The sequence below is a fragment of the Oncorhynchus tshawytscha genome, linkage group LG07 (assembly GCF_018296145.1).
Source record: "Oncorhynchus tshawytscha isolate Ot180627B linkage group LG07, Otsh_v2.0, whole genome shotgun sequence".
NCBI classification, from domain to species: domain Eukaryota; kingdom Metazoa; phylum Chordata; class Actinopteri; order Salmoniformes; family Salmonidae; genus Oncorhynchus; species Oncorhynchus tshawytscha.
The window spans coordinates 21,333,724-21,351,700 of record NC_056435.1 but is presented as its reverse complement, the minus strand read 5'-3'; the positions used below and the strand labels follow the sequence as shown (position 1 = coordinate 21,351,700).

General features: G+C 41.7%; 1 protein-coding gene across 2 annotated transcripts in view; it reads left to right on the top strand.

Moving 5' to 3' along the window:
- Positions 1 to 261: 261 nt before the first annotated feature.
- The window catches only part of oser1 (oxidative stress responsive serine-rich 1), a 28,365-nt gene continuing 10,649 nt past the window's right edge, over positions 262 to 17,977 (top strand). Inside the window, exons 1-4 of one of the 2 annotated variants that reach the window (XM_024426399.2) lie at positions 262 to 373; positions 8,924 to 9,095; positions 13,899 to 14,008; positions 14,188 to 14,298. In XM_024426399.2, coding sequence (XP_024282167.1) covers positions 9,084 to 9,095; positions 13,899 to 14,008; positions 14,188 to 14,298 — 233 coding nt within the window. In that variant the 5' untranslated portion in view covers positions 262 to 373; positions 8,924 to 9,083. Of the gene's footprint in view, positions 655 to 8,923; positions 9,096 to 13,898; positions 14,009 to 14,187; positions 14,299 to 17,977 lie in introns of both variants that reach the window. The other variant, XM_024426398.2, reaches the window with a different exon arrangement.

The following is a 17,977-nucleotide window of genomic DNA, read 5'->3' as shown; positions in this document are numbered from 1 at the left end:
TTGATACAATGTGGGCATTATTGGAGGGAAAGAGAGAGGATGAGATCTAGTTTGAGGGAGAAGGGGATACAGGAAATTAGTTTAAAGAGTATATTGAGTAGAACGTCATTAGATATAGTCACACATTTTAAATATTTTTTAAGAGCAATGGGGCAGGCAGGTAGGATTTAGTTTATCCCTATCTCTGGCCTACACTCCAGTACAGTAGGTGGCGGTAATGCACCTTAACGTTAGATGCCAACCGCCGATAAACCCCACCGAAGAAGAAGCGTCTGTGTTCTACGTCAGGGCAGAGTGCGTTGTTGCAGAGTCACTGCGAGGTGGTTCGTGTGTAAACAAGATGTTGGAGAAAGAAAAGTCTGGAACTAGCCAAGTAAATACTGCTTTTGAAAATAATAATAGATTAGAATGAAACTTAATTGATTGTAGTGTGATGCTTGTGGAACGCTAAACCTAATCGAAAAATGCAATAGCTCGCGTCTGTCGCGTCTCATCAATCGATGAGACATTGCTAACAGAGTTAGCTACTTTAGCTAGCCACCTCACTGTTGCTTAATAGCTTGCTGCATTTGAGGCCCGTTTGTCGCAGCGCCTGATAGACCCTGCATGTCCAGGCCATCCTCAATCTGGACTGTGGACAGGAGATCCTGAGTTGTGAGTACCCCAATTCTCACACGATGTCAAACTTCGATATTGCCTGGCTAGCTAGTATCCACGTTGATTATTATGGAACTGATGCGCAACTTCATCCACACACGATAGGCTAGCTAGGAGCAATTCCACGATTTTCACTTTAAAATGTACAAAACAAATACCATTGATTTAAAAGCTTAATAAACCGTACAACTCTATGCACTAGCAGTACGTTGAACAATTTACAACATTTAAGAAAAACGAATTTACTGGAAGAACTGTGGATGCAAAGTTTGGTGGCTAGTTAACATTTAGAATCTTTATGCTAAAATCTCAGGTTTTTTTATGCGACGTTTACCAAAAACTCTTAAATATCTGCACCGAATTAAGATTTAAAGACGTCTACTACAGAAAGAATGGGGTGTCCGCTATGATATGACACCTTGAGTTTGAAAAAATATACTGTTGTTGTTGAACTAGTCTACAGTGAGAGAAGTGTATTTACACCTGGTATCAGATTACGGTAACGGAATTACATAATCCACAACATTTTGTTAAATTAATTTCTTAACCGCCATTTTATCCTTAACTATAGATTTAAATACATTTAAGCAAAGTTGCAATTCCTCAACAAAGTTATTTGAAGTGTTATTACCTATTCTCCTAGGAAGAAACAGGGGGGAAATTAAGAAATGGGATTCTTGAAAATAATGTTTTAGGATTTCTTCTTGGAAATGTATTTAATTTTAAGGCCTTGTCTTGACTTGAATGGATACTTTTGTAAACATGAACGTTTTCTTGCATCACAGTTGGCTACCTGATATTTCATTACAGCAAGAAAACAAATTAAATGTGCATTATCTAGCTAGCTAGTAATTAACAATATATTACAATATTCTAGAAGTGTTAAATAGCTAGCGTTATCTCGTCAATTTGTAAAGAATTTAACTAACGTTAACCTTCGCTAGCTATGTTGGCTATAATGTCGTTACGCGTTAGTTAGCTAACGTAGCTACCTAATTTACCGGTCGCGCAGTCCCTCTACCATCGTTTCTCCTATCATGGACGACACCTTCTCCTCCAGCTGGTCCACATGAATGGTCTCTCCGCACCACTTCTTTTTTACGGCGTCACTGTCCCTTGCCATACCCCCGAATGCAGAGTCAGACTCGGCCAATCTCGCCCATCCTCTCTTTTTGGTCTCTGCAGTGACCCCACCCTCCCCCGCAGTTATCAAGTCTCCCCAACAGCAACCTTTTCCTGGCTGCTATTTCCTCCACCGTCACTTCAAGCTCTTGTTTGCTGAAGTTTTTATTGCTCTTTCCTTGGTTATTATTTTTGGTTTTGATATAGCTAGTCTGATGGCTATAATGTGTGAGAAATAACCAAATCCTGTCACACAGGCTTATTTATTGGTTTCAAGCACGTCACTAATGTCAATGCCAGATAAGATATTTACGAGGTTCCTAAGAACTTTGAGGAATTACATTTACAAACTATCTTATGAACTTTTTATTTTTTCCCATAAACTTCTTTTTTTTTGTAAGTAATGTTTTGTGAATCCGGCCCCTGATCTGTACTACACAGAAGTGCATAATTATGGATATGAATGTCATTGTCTTCATGATAACTTATCCTGAATAGGTTCACCATGGAAGAAATATGCAATATCATTATTTGCCTATATGGGTATTGCATCAAAGTAGCGGTCCTTGTACCTAGCATCGAGCATGGTGGCGACACAATAAAGAGACTGTATGTCACCGAATCGTAGAGTACTTTTGCAAGTTTTAACCCCACGGTATGTGTCGGCAGTTTTGTTGAGCGGGTGTTTCAATGCTATTACAGAGGGTATTGCGTCTCCTGCAGACATAGTCGGATTAGCTTATTTCTTGAGTCAGTTGTTCGTTTCAGCTCGAATGGAGCTAAGAGTGTGTTCATGTTTCCAAGTTTCAAACATGTTCTCACGTGCCATTGAAATGGCAGCAGTGGTATCAGAACCAGCACATTCTTGAGCATACAATAACGCTTTCCTCAGTACCAAATCCTCATTGACCCACTGTGCTGTCAGTCAGCATGCTCATGGGGCTGACATTGCTAGTCCAAATGTCAGTCGTGAAGCTAATAGCAGTGATGCCCATAACAAGTAGCTCAGGGATGTGCGTTTCAACAATACTGTGTAACTCCGGTAGGGCAACATCTGAAAAATAGCTCGAGGTGCTCGACCAGTCGGCGAAAGCCAACATCATCCACGACAGAGAACGGTTGATTGTCAAGGGCAATGAATTCCATTATCTTGGTGTTAATGGATTTCACCTTTGAGTTGTCTCTCTGAAAGTTTCTTACTCTTTCAAATGACGGCTCGACTTGAACTTGTTTAGTTGATTGGAAGTGTGCGCTTAGTATTTTTCTGCTTTTGTTCTGTGTAGCGCTGTATTTTCTGTGGCGTCATTACGTCATCTACCTACATTATATAGGTATGCAGGTCAGCTTTGACATCGGTTTTGCATATCGGCTTTAAACCAGACATTGGGCCGATGTTGGCATTTTTAACTAATATTGGCCGATTCCGATATGCTTACCGATATATCGTGCATCCCCAATGTCTATGTTTGGGCCAAATCAAGGCTGTTTTGGACCGGCCCAAAAATAGACGTTTGTGGATGTTGAAATCAAGGCCAGGGCGGACTGACCAAACCTCAACGTCCATGTTCAGTGGGTGTGGATGCTGGTTACAGTAAGTGGAAAGAGAGGGGGTCATGGGTAGGTGTCAGTAAGTGTCGGTAGAGGTATAATTAACTAGAGAGCGAGGGTTTTTTCAGACTGTTCACACTCACTTTGACCACCATATGACTAAAAGAGAAAGAAAACAGTTATGAGCTGAACATGTTAAAAAAAAAAAAAAAATGTAACCTTTATTTAACTAGGCAAGTCAGTTAAGAACAAATTCTTATTTACAAAGACTGCTTAACCTGGACAACGTCTGGGCCAATTGTGCGCCAACTATGGGACTCCCAATTACGGACGGTTGTGATATAGCCTGGGATCAAACCAGGGTCTGTAGTGACTCCTCTAGCACTGAGATGCAGTGTCTAACAGTATGCCAGTGGAAGGAAGAACAGTAAAAGTTGACCCAACTGTGGTTTGTGACTACTATGATTTTCCATTGTAGCCAAATCAATTGAGGTATTAGCGTATTTTAAAAAGGGAAAAAAATATAAATAAATGTATAGGTAATTTTATTATCGATTTGGTAACTAAATTATGAGTTTTCATCACTTAATAAACAAAAAATTATATTAGTACCAACACAAACTAATTGGTAGGTTTACCTTGTTACTTCTGTTAACTTTCATTGTCCTTCCTCATGAGGTAAAACATTTTGGTAACAGAATTACAAGACACACGGCAATGTTTTTTTAAACCTACAGAAGGCAAATAATTTCTACAAAACCAATTTTTTTGTTGATATTAGTTGGCAGGGGTCTTTACATGTATTTGTAATACCTTTTAAGACTTTTTCTGGTAGAAGTTTTGTAAGACCCCTTTTCGTTCAGTTTGACCAGAAATCAAAGCCAATACTTACGCCTAATTTTTAAGGGTGCTTGTTATCTGGAATCTGACGTTACCCAATTGAAGTTTTCATTTAAAATGGTAAGGGTTAAGTTTAGGCTTAATAACGGGATTTCAGCTGTAAGAAGTTAACGGGATCGATTTGACAGCCAGTGAAAGTGCAGGGCGCCAAATTCAAACAACAGAAATCTCATAATTAAAATTCCTCAAACATGCAAGTATTATACACCATTTTAAAGATAAACTTGTTGTTAATCCCACCGCAGTGTAAAGCCTTTTTGAAATCGGACAACGAAAGCATTCCATGCGATTGTTAGGTCAGCGCCTAGTCACAGAAATCAGCCATTTTCCAGCCAAAGAGTCACAAAAAGCAGAAATAGAGAGAAAATTAATCACTAACCTTTGATGCTCTTCATCAGATGACACTCATAGGACTTCTTCATGTTACATGTGTGTTTCGTTCGATAAAGTTCATATTTATATCCAAAAATCTCAGTTTACATAGGCGCGTTATGTTCAGTGAGAAGAGCGCTTTGGAGTAAACGAAAGGAGAAGTGGCAAGACACCACCCGCGCCAGCCAAATCTAGGAGGCAGCAGGAGATCGAGATACTTGTCAGAGAGAGAAGGCAGCTGAGGAAGCAGTGGAAGAAGGCCTCTGATGCAGAGAGAGAAGGTCTCATGCTACTCCAAGCAGACATTAAATGTCGGCTGGCAACCTTGCGAAGAGCGGAAAACTTAAGGAAACTTCGTAGGAAGAAGGAACACTCAAGAACACGGTTCTATAAAAACCCCTTTAAGTTTGTCAAAGATCTCTTTGCAAAGGAAAAGTGCGGAATCCTAAAAACTCCAAAGCCTGAACTGGAAGAACATCTGGAAAAGGTCCACCAGGACATGAGCAGATAATCATCCCACATGACATCCCACCTATTCAATCACCAGAATTCAATCTGGACACTGACCCTCCAAAATGGAGGGAAGTAGAGAACGTTGTCCGAAGAGCAAGAGCGGCCTCGGCTCCTGGGCCTAATGGAGCACCATACAAGCTCTACAAGAACGCCCCGGATGTTCTACACTTTCTTTGGAGGCTCATGAGGATAGTGTGGCAGAAGGAAATAATACCAAAGGCATGGCGAAGGGCTGGTGGTGTGCTAATCCCAAAAAGAGAAGGATGCGACAGACATCAGTCAATTCCGACCAATCTCCCTTCTCAACGTCGAAGGGAAGATCTTTTTCAGTATAATAGCACAGAGGCTGTCCACTTATCTGGAAAGGAACAAGTACATTGATACATCTGTGCAGAAAGCAGGCATTCCTGGTTTCTCTGGTTGCCTGGAACATACTAGTATGATTTGGCACCAGATCCAAACAGCTAAGAAAGACAAGAGAGACCTCTATGTCATCTTCCTCGACCTGGCCAATGCCTTTGGCTCAGTTCCCCATGAACTCCTCTGGGAATCCTTCAACATTTTCCACGTACCAGAACCCATCACTACACTGGTAAAGGCCTATTTCCAAGACCTGCAATTGTGTTTCACAACACCTGACTTCACAACAACAACATGGCAGCGCTTGAAGTAGGCATAATGGCAGGCTGTACAATTTCTCCTCTGGCCTTCACTATGGCCATGGAAGTCATCATCAGGGCATCGAGATGGGTGGTCGGTGGTGAGAGAACTAAGGAAGGGCTCCGTCTTCCACCTATCCGAGCATACATGGATGACATGACTACACTGACCACCACTGCAGCATGCACCAGGCGGCTACTTGCAAAACTGCAGGATAACATCAAGTGGGCCCGGATGAAAATCAAGCCAAGCAAATCTCAAAGCATCTCCATAGTCAAGGGACAGCTTAAAGATGTGAGGTTCTGCATTGGAGATGACCCGATACCAACGGTGTCTGAGCAACCCATCAAGAGCCTGGGTAGATGGTACAACGAAAGCCTCCGGGATAAAGATCAAGTTCAGCAAGTAAGGCAGGATATCGCCGACGGTCTTGAGAACATCAACAAGACCCTACTGCCTGGGAGGCTCAAGCTTTGGTGCCTACAGTTTGGACTTCTCCCCCGGGTAATGTGGCCATTCACCGTCTATGAGGTCCCAATAACAACAGTGGAGAAGATGGAGCGAACCATTACCTCATACGTGAAGAAATGGCTGGGTGTCCCACGATGCTTGAGTAACATCGGCCTCTATGGCAAAGGGGTCCTTGAACTACCTCTTACAAGTCTAACGGAGGAGTACAAGTGCTCTAAAGTAAGACTTCAGATGACATTGAAGGACTCCAAAGACCAGACCATTAGCAAGGCTGCACCTCCCCTACAAACAGGACGGAAATGGACATCATCCAAGGCTGTGCAGCAAGCAACATCAGCCCTGAGACACCAAGACATTGTGGGGAATATCCAGCATGGAAGAGGAGGCTTTGGCCTGGCAGCAAGCAAACCAACAGTCCATAAGGCAACAACATCTGAACGCAGGAAGCTGGTGGTCGAGGAGGTGCGCAGACAGGAGGAGACTGCAAGAAGTGCAAAAGCTGTCTCTTGCCAAACAAGGGCAATGGACGCGGTGGGAAGGCCTGGAGAGGAGAAAGATCAACTGGAGTGAGCTTTGGCAAATGGAGGCAAGCAACATCAGCTTCATCATAAGAGCTGTTTATGATGTGCTTCCATCACCAAAAAATCTACATCAATGGTATGGCGAGGACTCGACCTGCCCCCTCTGCCCAGCTCCAGCGACTCTCAGGCATATAATGACAGGTTGCAAGACCAGCCTCTCACAAGGCCGCTACACCTGGAGGCACAATCAGGTCCTCAAGAGCCTGGCTGCAGCACTTGAGACCAAGAGGAGTGCAACCAATTCATTACCTCCAAAAACAAGCAATCCCGTCAAAACAACAACATTCATCCGGGATGGACAGAAAAGGCCAGAGTATCCTCCTACGAAGCCAGAAACTGGACACCTAGCCATGGCCTGGGACTGGAAGATGCTTGTCGATATTGGCCAGCAACTAATTTTTCCATCTGAGATTGCTTCTACCAACCTTAGGCCAGACATGGTACTCTGGTCCCCTTCACGAAAGGCTGTGTACATCATAGAGCTCACATTCCCGTGGGAAAACTCTGTTGAAGAGGCCTACGAGCGTAAGAAACTGCGTTACACAGAGTTGGCAGCAGACACAACTCAGCGTGGCTGGAATGCAAAAGTCTGGCCAGTTGAAGTGGGATGCAGAGGATTCGTGGCTTCTTCCACCATCAGGTTGCTAAAAGAACTTGGAATCCATGGACAGGCTCTGCGGCAGACCGTCAGAGCAGTTTCTCAAGCAGCTGAAAGAGGCAGCCAGTGGATCTGGATCAAACGGAAGGACCCTTGCTGGGCTATAACTTCATGACCCCCACCCCCACCTGAGAACCCAATTCAGATCCCTCCAACTTGAGGAGGGCATATGAGGTATGCGGTCAGCTGTAGGGCTGGCTCAGGGAAGAGGACGCCCCTGCCTTGCATAGTCCCGTGGGACTTCTTAATTGGGCATGGGACACAAGCTAAGGCTTGATCACCTTTTAGCTGGCCACCTTTGATGAGGGTGTTTAGTGATTAAAGGCCGAAACACCCACTGATTCGAAGGCACACTACTGAGGATGTGTCCCAAAATTGACATCTTAACCCAGTCTAAGAAATAAACCTCCCATGCCACTCTGTCAACATCATGGCAAATCTCATGTGAGTGCATTCCATCTATTGGCACATTGGACAGTTTTTAACATCTCGTCCCGTGTTTTATGATTCTGAGTAATGTTTTGCTTCCAAAACATCCATTGATTTTGCAGAGAGCCACATCAATTTACAGAAATACTCATCATAAATGTTGATGAAAATACAAGTGTTATGCATGGAATTAAAGATATACTTCTCCTTAATGCAACTGCTGCGTCAGATTTAAAAAAAAAATGCTTTACAGCGACAGCACACCATGGAATAATCTTTGTACAGCGCTCAGAGACCAAAACAAGCCATACAGATACCCGTCATGTTGTGGAGTCAACAGAAGTCAGAAATAGCATTATAAATATTCACCTACCTTTGATGATATTCATTGGAATGCACTTCCAGGAATCCCAGTTCCACAATAAATGTTTGTTTTGTTCGATAAAGTCCATAATTTATGTCCAAATATCTCCTTTCTGTTCACGCGTTTAGTTCACAAATCCAAATTCACAAGGTGCGATCACTAGGTCTGACAAAGTCAAAAAAGTTAACCAACTAACCAATTTTTAAGATGGAAAATAGTTGAAAAATGTATCTATGCCTTCATTTCCCCAAAATATACTCTTTGCTTTCATTTGACACCCAATTTGATATGAACCTATGAATTTCACATGTTGGTGCTCATGGGTTCATTTTAAATAGAAATGAACCTAGCTATCCGCTAGCTGTGGCGATTGTGATAGCTAGCTAATGAAATCAGTTTTTCTAAACTGGTCTGTGTTTAAGATCTGCACGCTGCTGTTTTGAAAGGGGTTGCGTCACAGTAGCAGAGCCTATTTGTAAAGCCTATTCACCATATTATGGCCAGAGATGGTTCGTATTATTCATACAAAATCTGATTAAGCTATTGCTAATTAGGCTATTCCTAAATATGATTAGGCTATTGCTACTAGCTACAGGAATGCAAACTCGTCACTTTTCGATGATATTTGCTTTTTTGATTTCAAAATAGGTCATCCACGTGAAAAGTAAACAGACGCAGAGTGCATCACCCATGGATCTATAAAAGAACGGGGCGATCAGATCTTCTCCCTGTGTGATCACATTACCTTCTCTGTCGGCTGTGTCATCACACACTCCACGCAACATTGTCCCTGACTGGGATATTTGGAATGCAACTCGAGGTAAGCAACCTATGGTCACAATAATGCTGTGGAGAGTTGATAAGAAGAAAATTATAGTTGCATGTATGTTTCAATAGCAAATTATTACACTCAAAGTAAACTTTAGCTAGCTGGCGTTAGCTAGCCACGTCTGCAACTAAGATGGCCAGCTAACATTACTAACATTACCACTCGTCAATGAATAATGATGTATGTTACTCATATTGAAAGTGAGTGAGCACTGAATGTATTCCTACGAGTCCTACAAATAGAATATCAGAGTTCAGATCGCAATATGTAATATCAGAATGAGTCCTCCATCCAATATCACATGTGACAGCTGAGTAGCCAGCCACATCTCCAGCCATTAGCCTACTCAGCTGCTTCTCTGTCTGTTGTTTCTGTGCATCTCCATCTGTTTTAAAATGTTTTAAAACCGAGCACTGTGACACGTGCTTGTGCCTTTGTTACAGAAAAACGCAAGTTTCTAGCCCAAACCCTTGGCGCACATGTTTTATAATCTCCATCTGTTTTAAAATGAAGATAAAAAGCTTTTAAAACTTGTTAGGGATACGTGTCCCGTCAACGGGACAGTTGTAAATCATGCAGTGCCTTGTGTCACGATCGCAGATTAGAGAAACAACACATGTTGGTACATATAAGTGTCTTATATCGTCTGAAAGCTGAAGTTGTTGTTAATATATCTGCACTATATCTGCATATCTCCAATTCACAGTAGCTATTACTAAGAATTAACTACTCATGGGCAGAGTTTTTGGTTTGATATCAAACAACCTTGTTTAGTAATGTTACCTGGCTAGCTAGCTAACAACGTGTTAACTTGGCTATGCACACATTTGAATGGCACAGGGAAACGGGATAGATAGCCTACTTAAAGAGATACTTCAAAGGTAGGATGCATATGCCAATGTAATTTTAAGCTAAATCTGAATCAAAAGTCAATCTATTTTTTTGGTGTTAATTCAATTCTGTTTGGTGCCTAACTTTTGGGAGCAGTGTGTGAGAAAGAGTAGTGTGGGTGGGGGAGTATGTCTGCTGTGTGTAAAGGTGTCTGAAGAGTAGGCTAAAGATGGTTTCATGTAGGGCTAGTGTGTTTTCCCCTTATTGCCAAAATGAAAATGCAGATTGTGTTTATATTCCTTACTATGTCTGTCCTGCCCAATCACAGGTAGACCTTTTGGATATGAGCAAATCAGCTATTTTCTGCAGTAGCCTTTTCTATTATACAGTAGAAAGTGTGGAGTTAAATTCAATCTGTTGTATTGAGAAGAGGTGTGATTATCAGGGACAGGTTTTTCTCCGCAGCACCTACGTGCAGAACGTATACAGGGTTTGATACTGCGACAAAAACAGTCACATTTGAGGCTATTTGACTTGGCAGTGCGACACACATTTTGAATTGGCCAGTGAAAATAAATGACATGGTCACATTAGTTTTTGGTTCACAATTTGCAATTGTTTTGTCATTATGATGTGCAATTGACCATAATAAACCAACTTTATGAAGAGGCAACAATGGCACGGGAGTGCCCCTGTCTGTGTGTCAGGACTCAACATACAGGAGAGGTTTTGGAAACCCTTCGATCATCCCCATCAGTGACCCGCTTGGGCCAGTGAACAAAATGTTGTAATAATGGTATTTTTAATCTAGGCTATATAATTTATAAAAAACAGATGGATTCCTTAAGCTGTTCCTTATGTCGATTTATTTATCACACACGCGCAACTCTCAAACAGCTGGTGCTTGCATTTTACGATTTTTCTTTAGTGATCTCTGGGGGGGATAAATCTAGCTAGCTAAATCAGCCATTGGCTAGGCCATCAAAAGCTAGATAGAAGGCATCTGCTGTTCAACTGTATTAGGGCAGAACTTTGGAGTGACAGTGGAATCAACCAATTACATTTTAACTTGTAATGGGTGGGACCGTTTTTACCAAAATGGTTCAATTTAAGGGTGTAACTATTCTGTTGCGGTAAAAGCATGTCCATTTATTATTACCAAGACAACGTTGAATGTTTGCCTCAACTTGGTTTTTACATACAATGCGTTCCATTAGAAAGGGAACCCAGTTTTTGGTCGCTTTCTCGTTTTAGGACATGATACAATAACTCATCAATAACTCTTTAAACATCTCAAACGGCATGACTGACTAGCTACCACACGTACATTCTTTATTAGTGTGTTTGTGTCGGGAGCATGCTTTCTATTTTGTCAGACAATGCCCGCGTTATTGTGACATATTGTATAATGTAATTATTTTATAATGTAATTTTGCCGTGCGGTAGCAGAGAGAACAGTCTATGACTAGGGTGGCTGGAGTCTTTGACCATTTTTAGGGCCTTGCTCTGACACTGCCTGGTATAGAGGTCCTGGATGGCAGGAAGCTTGGCCCCAGTGGGCAGTACGCATTACCCTCTCCCCGTAGTGCCATACCAGGCAGTGATGCAACCCTCCGGATGCTCTCAATGGTGCAGCTGTAGAATCTTTTGAGGATCAGAGGACCCATGCCAAATATTTTCAGTTTCCTGAGGGGGAATAGGCTTTGTCTTGCCTTCTTCATGACTGTCTTAGTGTGTTTGGACCATGATAGTTTGTTGGTAATGTGGACGCCAAGGAACTTGAAGCTCTCAACCTGCTCCTCTACAGCCCCGTCAATGAGAATGGGGCCTTTTCCTGTAGTCCACAATCAAACCCTATAGGCCGTCTCATCGTTGTCGGTGATCAGGCCGTACACTGTTGTCATTGGCTAACTTGATGATTGTTTTGGTGTCGTGCCTGGCCATGCGGTCATGAGTGAACAGTGAGTACAGGAGGGGACTGAGCACGCACCCGAGGGCCCCCATGTTGAGGATCAGTGTGGTGGATGTGTTGTTACCTACCCTTACCACATGGGGTTGGCCCGTCATGAAGTCCAGGATCCAGTTGCAGAGGGAGGTGTTTAGTCCTAGTGTCATTAGTTTAGTGATGAGTTTTGAGGGCACTATGGTGTTGAACGCTGAGCTGTAATCAATGAATACCATTCCAGTCTAATAGTTTGCAAGCCGTGCCACATCCAACGAGTGTCGGAGCCGGTGTAGTACGATTCAATCTTAGTCTTGTATTGACTCTTTGCCTGTTTGATGGTTCGTATGAGGGTGTAGCGGGATTTCTTATAAGCTTCCGGGTTAGATTCCCACTCCTTGAAAGTGGCAGCTTTTTTAGCTCAGTGCGGATGTTGCCTGTAATCCATGGCTTCTGGTTGGGGTATGTACGTATGGTCACTGTGGGGATGATGTAATCGAGGCACTTATTGATGAAGCCAGTGACTGATGTGGTGTACTCCTCAATGCCATCAGAAGAATCCCAGAACATATTCCAGTCTGCTAGCAAAACAGTCCTGTAGCTTAGCATCTGCTTCATCTGACCACTTTCTTATTGACCGAGTCACTGGTGCTTGTAAATTATGGTCAAATTTGTCAAATTTAGGGAGAGCTTTGTGTGTGGAGTAAAGGGGGTCTATAGTTTTTTTTCTTCTTTCCTCTAGTTGTACATTTAACATGCGGTTAGAAATTATGTTAAACAGATTTGTTTCCCAGCATTAAAGTCACCGGCCACTAGGAGTGCCGCCCCTGGATTAGCGTTTTCCTGTTTGCTTATGGCCGTATATAGCTCATTGAGTGCGTTCTTAGTGCCAGCATCGGTCTGTGGTGGTAAATAGACAGCTACGAAGAATATAGATGAAATGCTCTACCTCGGGTGAGCAAAACCTCGAGACTTCCTTAGATTTCGTGCACCAGCTGTTGTTTACCCCTTGTCTTACCAGAGGCCGCTGTTCTACCCTGCCGAAAAAGCTTAAAACCAGCCCAGCTGTATGTTATGCATGTCGTTATTCAGCTACGACTCGGTGAAACATGAGATATTACAGTTTTTAATGTCCCTTTGCTAAGATATACGTGCTTGTAGCTCATCTATTTTATTATCCAATGATTGTACATTGGCTAATAAGACTGATGGTAAAGGCAGATTACCCACTCGTCGTCGGATCCTTACAAGCCACCCAGACCTTTGTCCCCAATATCTTTGTCTATTTGTCCAGCGAATGAGGTGGATGAGGGCCTTGTCGGGCGTCTGAAATAAATCCTTCCCGTCTGACTCGTTAAAGAAAAACTATTCCTCCAGTACGGGATGAATAATCACTGTCATGATATCTAGAAGATCTTTTCAGTCATAAGACACAGTGGCAGAAACTATGTACAAAATAAGTTACTAATAACGCAAAAAAACCCACACAATAGTATAATTGGTTAGGGGATCGTAAAATGGCAGCCATCTCCAAACGGCATTACAAATGTGTTTGATTTAAATGGATAGTGCGAGATTGTCAGGTGAAGGTAGTTTAGCGAGTGAGTGGATGCTAATTGACCTCATAGACTTCGTCATTGTGCAAACCTAGTTAGCAACTTCCTTCAAACTGCTCGCAGAGACAAAAATGGTATCCATGAGTTCATCTGACTCTGGGTAAGTAGAAAAATTGCTTAATTTCCAACATCTCGCACTATCTCTTTAAGTCTGTACCTGTTTAGCGACATCCCACTTCGGAAGGAATATCCGTAGTCGGTAGATAGTTTTCATTAAATCTGCATCCCTTACATCATCACCGAGCAGTTCACAAGAAAGTATTTAAGCCAGTTGTTAGATGCTATAGTGTGAGAACATGACAACTTTAGCCAGCATGTCTATAACCAACCTTACACTAGCAAGTCAGTCACTCACATCTTGAGTCAGCAGTAATACCTCGCTAATGAAGTGTTCTTGTTTTATAGCTGGGTGGCTGGTCACTACAACCTCCTCCCACTATGGAGGCAGGAGGAAAAGACTGTGAGGACGAGACCCTACAAACTGCCTTTAAAAAGCTCCGGGTAGATGCTGAAAGGTTCGTAGTACTGTTAATGGCTATTACATTTAATTCTTTCACGTTTTAGGTCCTTCCTTACTGGTTGATCTAGGGTCAGTTTCCAGGATTAATGTAATATTTCTTGAAAATTTGAAGTCTCCGTTAAGTTCTTCTGCTGTTCAGTATATTGTGGTCTGAGTTTTTGTTGGTTTCTTTAGCTTGCCTGCTACGCTGCACGTCTGTGAGACCATTACTCCAAGAGTGGTTAGCCGAGCCTTTCTAGAGGGTGCCAAGCCCAAACTTAGCTGCCCCAAGGAGAACTGGCATGGGTAAGGAAAGGCCCTCTTACAATCATTGTCCACTGTTTTATAAGTATCTTCTTGCTATGCTTCTCCATTGTCTGTTCCTTTTTTATTATTTAAGTATAATAACTTGTTAGAACCCATAGGGCCAGATTCAGTTTTATAAATTCTATATTTGTAAAATGTAGACATTTTGTAATACAATGTAACACATTGTGTTTAAAATGAGTGCAAAAAAGGCTGTATAAAACAAATTACACATACTGAGCTATATTGTATGCAAAAAAAATGAAATGATATTATTTTATACTAATATAAATGCTCAGAGAAAAAGATTTGGCCTAGCAAGTAATACAAAAAAGAGCCAACATCCTATTTTACAGTAGGTTAGGGGTTATTTTCTGCTTATAAATCTTTGTTTCAATGCTAAACCCACCACTGGTGTGTGTGGCCAAAGAGCTCTATTTTCATGTCATCCAAAAAAAGTAAACGCTTGGAGTTTTCTAAACGGCATTGGCACTTGGATTGGAACCATTGCTATGGTCAGATGAAATGAAAATAGAACTCTTTGGCCACGCACATCAGTGGTGGGTTTAGCGTTGAAATAATAAGGATTCGTAAGCATAAAATAACCCCATACCTACTGTATAGTATGGTGGTGGATCTTTGATATTATTGGGCAATTTTGCTTCCACTGGTCCTGGAGCCCTTAAGGTCAATGGCATTATGAACTTTACCCAGTATGAGGACATTTTAGCCAAAAACCTGGTTGCAAGTGGATCTTCCAGCAAGACAATAACCCCAAGCACACATCAAAATCCACAAGGAAATGGTTAATTGACTATCAACATTTTGCCATGGCCATCTCAGTCTCTGGACTTGAACCCTATTGAAAACTTGTGGTTTGAATTGAAAAGGGCAGGCCATAAGATCTGGAAAGATTCTGTATGATGGAATGGTCTAAGATCCCTCCTAATGTGTTCGCCAATAAAACATTTTAGAAAAAGGCTCAGTGCTGTTATCCTTGCAAGGTGATGCAAATAATTTTGACCCCTATCTTTTTGAGAGGAAAAAAACGTAATGATTGTTAACATTGCCATCTGAGCAATTTATTGGTATAAAATAATCATATAATTAAAATTGTTTGGCATATAAAAGCTCAGAATTGGTATTATTGTATACAATCTTTTTTTCCCAGTTTTCTTTATCAAGGTGTGCCAATAACTTTGGTCCTGACTGTAACCGCCGCAGATTCATGTCTCAATTATCTCAAGGCTCAAAAATACGTCTTTAACCTGTCTCGTCCCCTTTATCTACAGTGATTGAAGTGGATTTAACAAGTGACCTCAATAGGGGATCATGGCTTTTACCTGGTCAGTCTGTCATGGAAAGAGCAGGTGTTCCTTATGTTTTGTACACTATATGTCAGGTTTTCTGTTAGGAAAATTTGGCACCGGACAACTTGACCAGTAAGATTTTAATTTACTGGACATTTGAAAAATTGTCCAGACATCCATATGCATTGGGTGCGTAACGCATTAGGGCATCCACCCACGGTGCTCAAAATCACATTTAGATGTAATTCATCTTAACAGAATAGAATTTTGCCTGTAAAGTTGTAATAAAGTAGAATGATGTTCTTATACCAACATGACAGGTTTTATAGAAAAGCAAAACATTGCCCGTTGTCTGTTCATCCCTGCTATAAATCACTTTATAGCAGCAGGTTAGGAGAATTAGGTTAAGGTTAGCTAAAATGCAATTTTGTTTATTTTTTACTTTTGATGTTAATTTGACAAAAGCTGGGATCCCTTTTAGCCATGACCGGGCTGGCTGTCCCACCACCCTCCATTCCATCTGCGATTCAGCAACACAAGCAGTTGAACGAGGACACTCTAGGCAGCCACAAAATTAATACGATATTAAACTGATGTTGTGCAATCAAATTCAATATAGGTACAGTGCCTTGCGAAAGTATTCGGCCCCCTTGAACTTTGTGACCTTTTGCCACATTTCAGGCTTCAAACATAAAGATATAAAACTGTATTTTTTTGTGAAGAATCAACAACAAGTGGGACACAATCATGAAGTGGTACGACATTTATTGGATATTTCAAACTTTTTTAACAAATCAAAAACTGAAAAATTGGGCGTGCAAAATTATTCAGCCCCCTTAATTTAAGTTAATACTTTCTAGCGCCACCTTTTGCTGCGATTACAGCTGTAAGTCGCTTGGGGTATGTCTCTATCAGTTTTGCACATCGAGAGACTGACATTTTTCCCCATTCCTCCTTGCAAAACAGCTCGAGCTCAGTGAGGTTGAATGGAGAGCATTTGTGAACAGCAGTTTTCAGTTCTTTCCACAGATTCTCGATTGGATTCAGGTCTGGACTTTGACTTGGCCATTCTAACACCTGGATATGTTTTATTTTTGAACCATTCCATTGTAGATTTTGCTTTATGTTTTGGATCATTGTCTTGTTGGAAGACAAATCTCCGTCCCAGTCTCAGGGTCTTTTGCAGACTCCATCAGGTTTTCTTCCAGAATGGTCCTGTATTTGGCTCCATCCATCTTCCCATCAATTTTAACCATCTTCCCTGTCCCTGCTGAAGAAAAGCAGGCCCAAACCATGATACTGCCACCACCATGTTTGACAGTGGGGATGGTGGGTTCAAGGTGATGAGCTGTGTTGCTTTTACGCCAAACATAACGTTATGCATTGTTGCCAAAAAGTTCAATTTTGGTTTCATCTGACCAGAGCACCTTCTTCCACATGTTTGGTGTGTCTCCCAGGTGGCTTGTGGCAAACTTTAAACAACACTTTTTATGGATATCTTTAAGAAATGGCTTTCTTCTTGCCACTCTTCCATAAAGGCCAGATTTGTGCAATATACGACTGATTGTTGTCCTATGGACAGAGTCTCCCACCTCAGCTGTAGATCTCTGCAGTTCATCCAGAGTGATCATGGGCCTCTTGGCTGCATCTCTGATCAGTCTTCTCCTTGTATGAGCTGAAAGTTTAGAGGGACGGCCAGGTCTTGGTAGATTTGCAGTGGTCTGATACTCCTTCCATTTCAATATTATCGCTTGCACAGTGCTCCTTGGGATGTTTAAAGCTTGGGAAATCTTTTTGTATCCAAATCCGGCTTTAAACTTCTTCACAACAGTATCTCGGACCTGCCTGGTGTGTTCCTTGTTCTTCATGATGCTCTCTGCGCTTTTAACGGACCTCTGAGACTATCACAGTGCAGGTGCATTTATACGGAGACTTGATTACACACAGGTGGATTGTATTTATCATCATTAGTCATTTAGGTCAACATTGGATCATTCAGAGATCCTCACTGAACTTCTGGAGAGAGTTTGCTGCACTGAAAGTAAAGGGGCTGAATAATTTTGCACGCCCAATTTTTCAGTTTTTGATTTGTTAAAAAAAATTGAAATATCCAATAAATGTCGTTCCACTTCATGATTGTGTCCCACTTGTTGTTGATGCTTCACAAAAAAATACAGTTTTATATCTTTATGTTTGAAGCCTGAAATGTGGAAAAAGGTCGCAAAGTTCAAGGGGGCCGAATACTTTCGCAAGGCACTGTACATAAATGAAATTCGTTAAGGCTGGTTCATTGAGAGAAAGCTTATTTTACAATGCTCTTGTGAAACAAGGCCCATGCCATGCATTTATGAAGTCACTAGTTTGCAAAG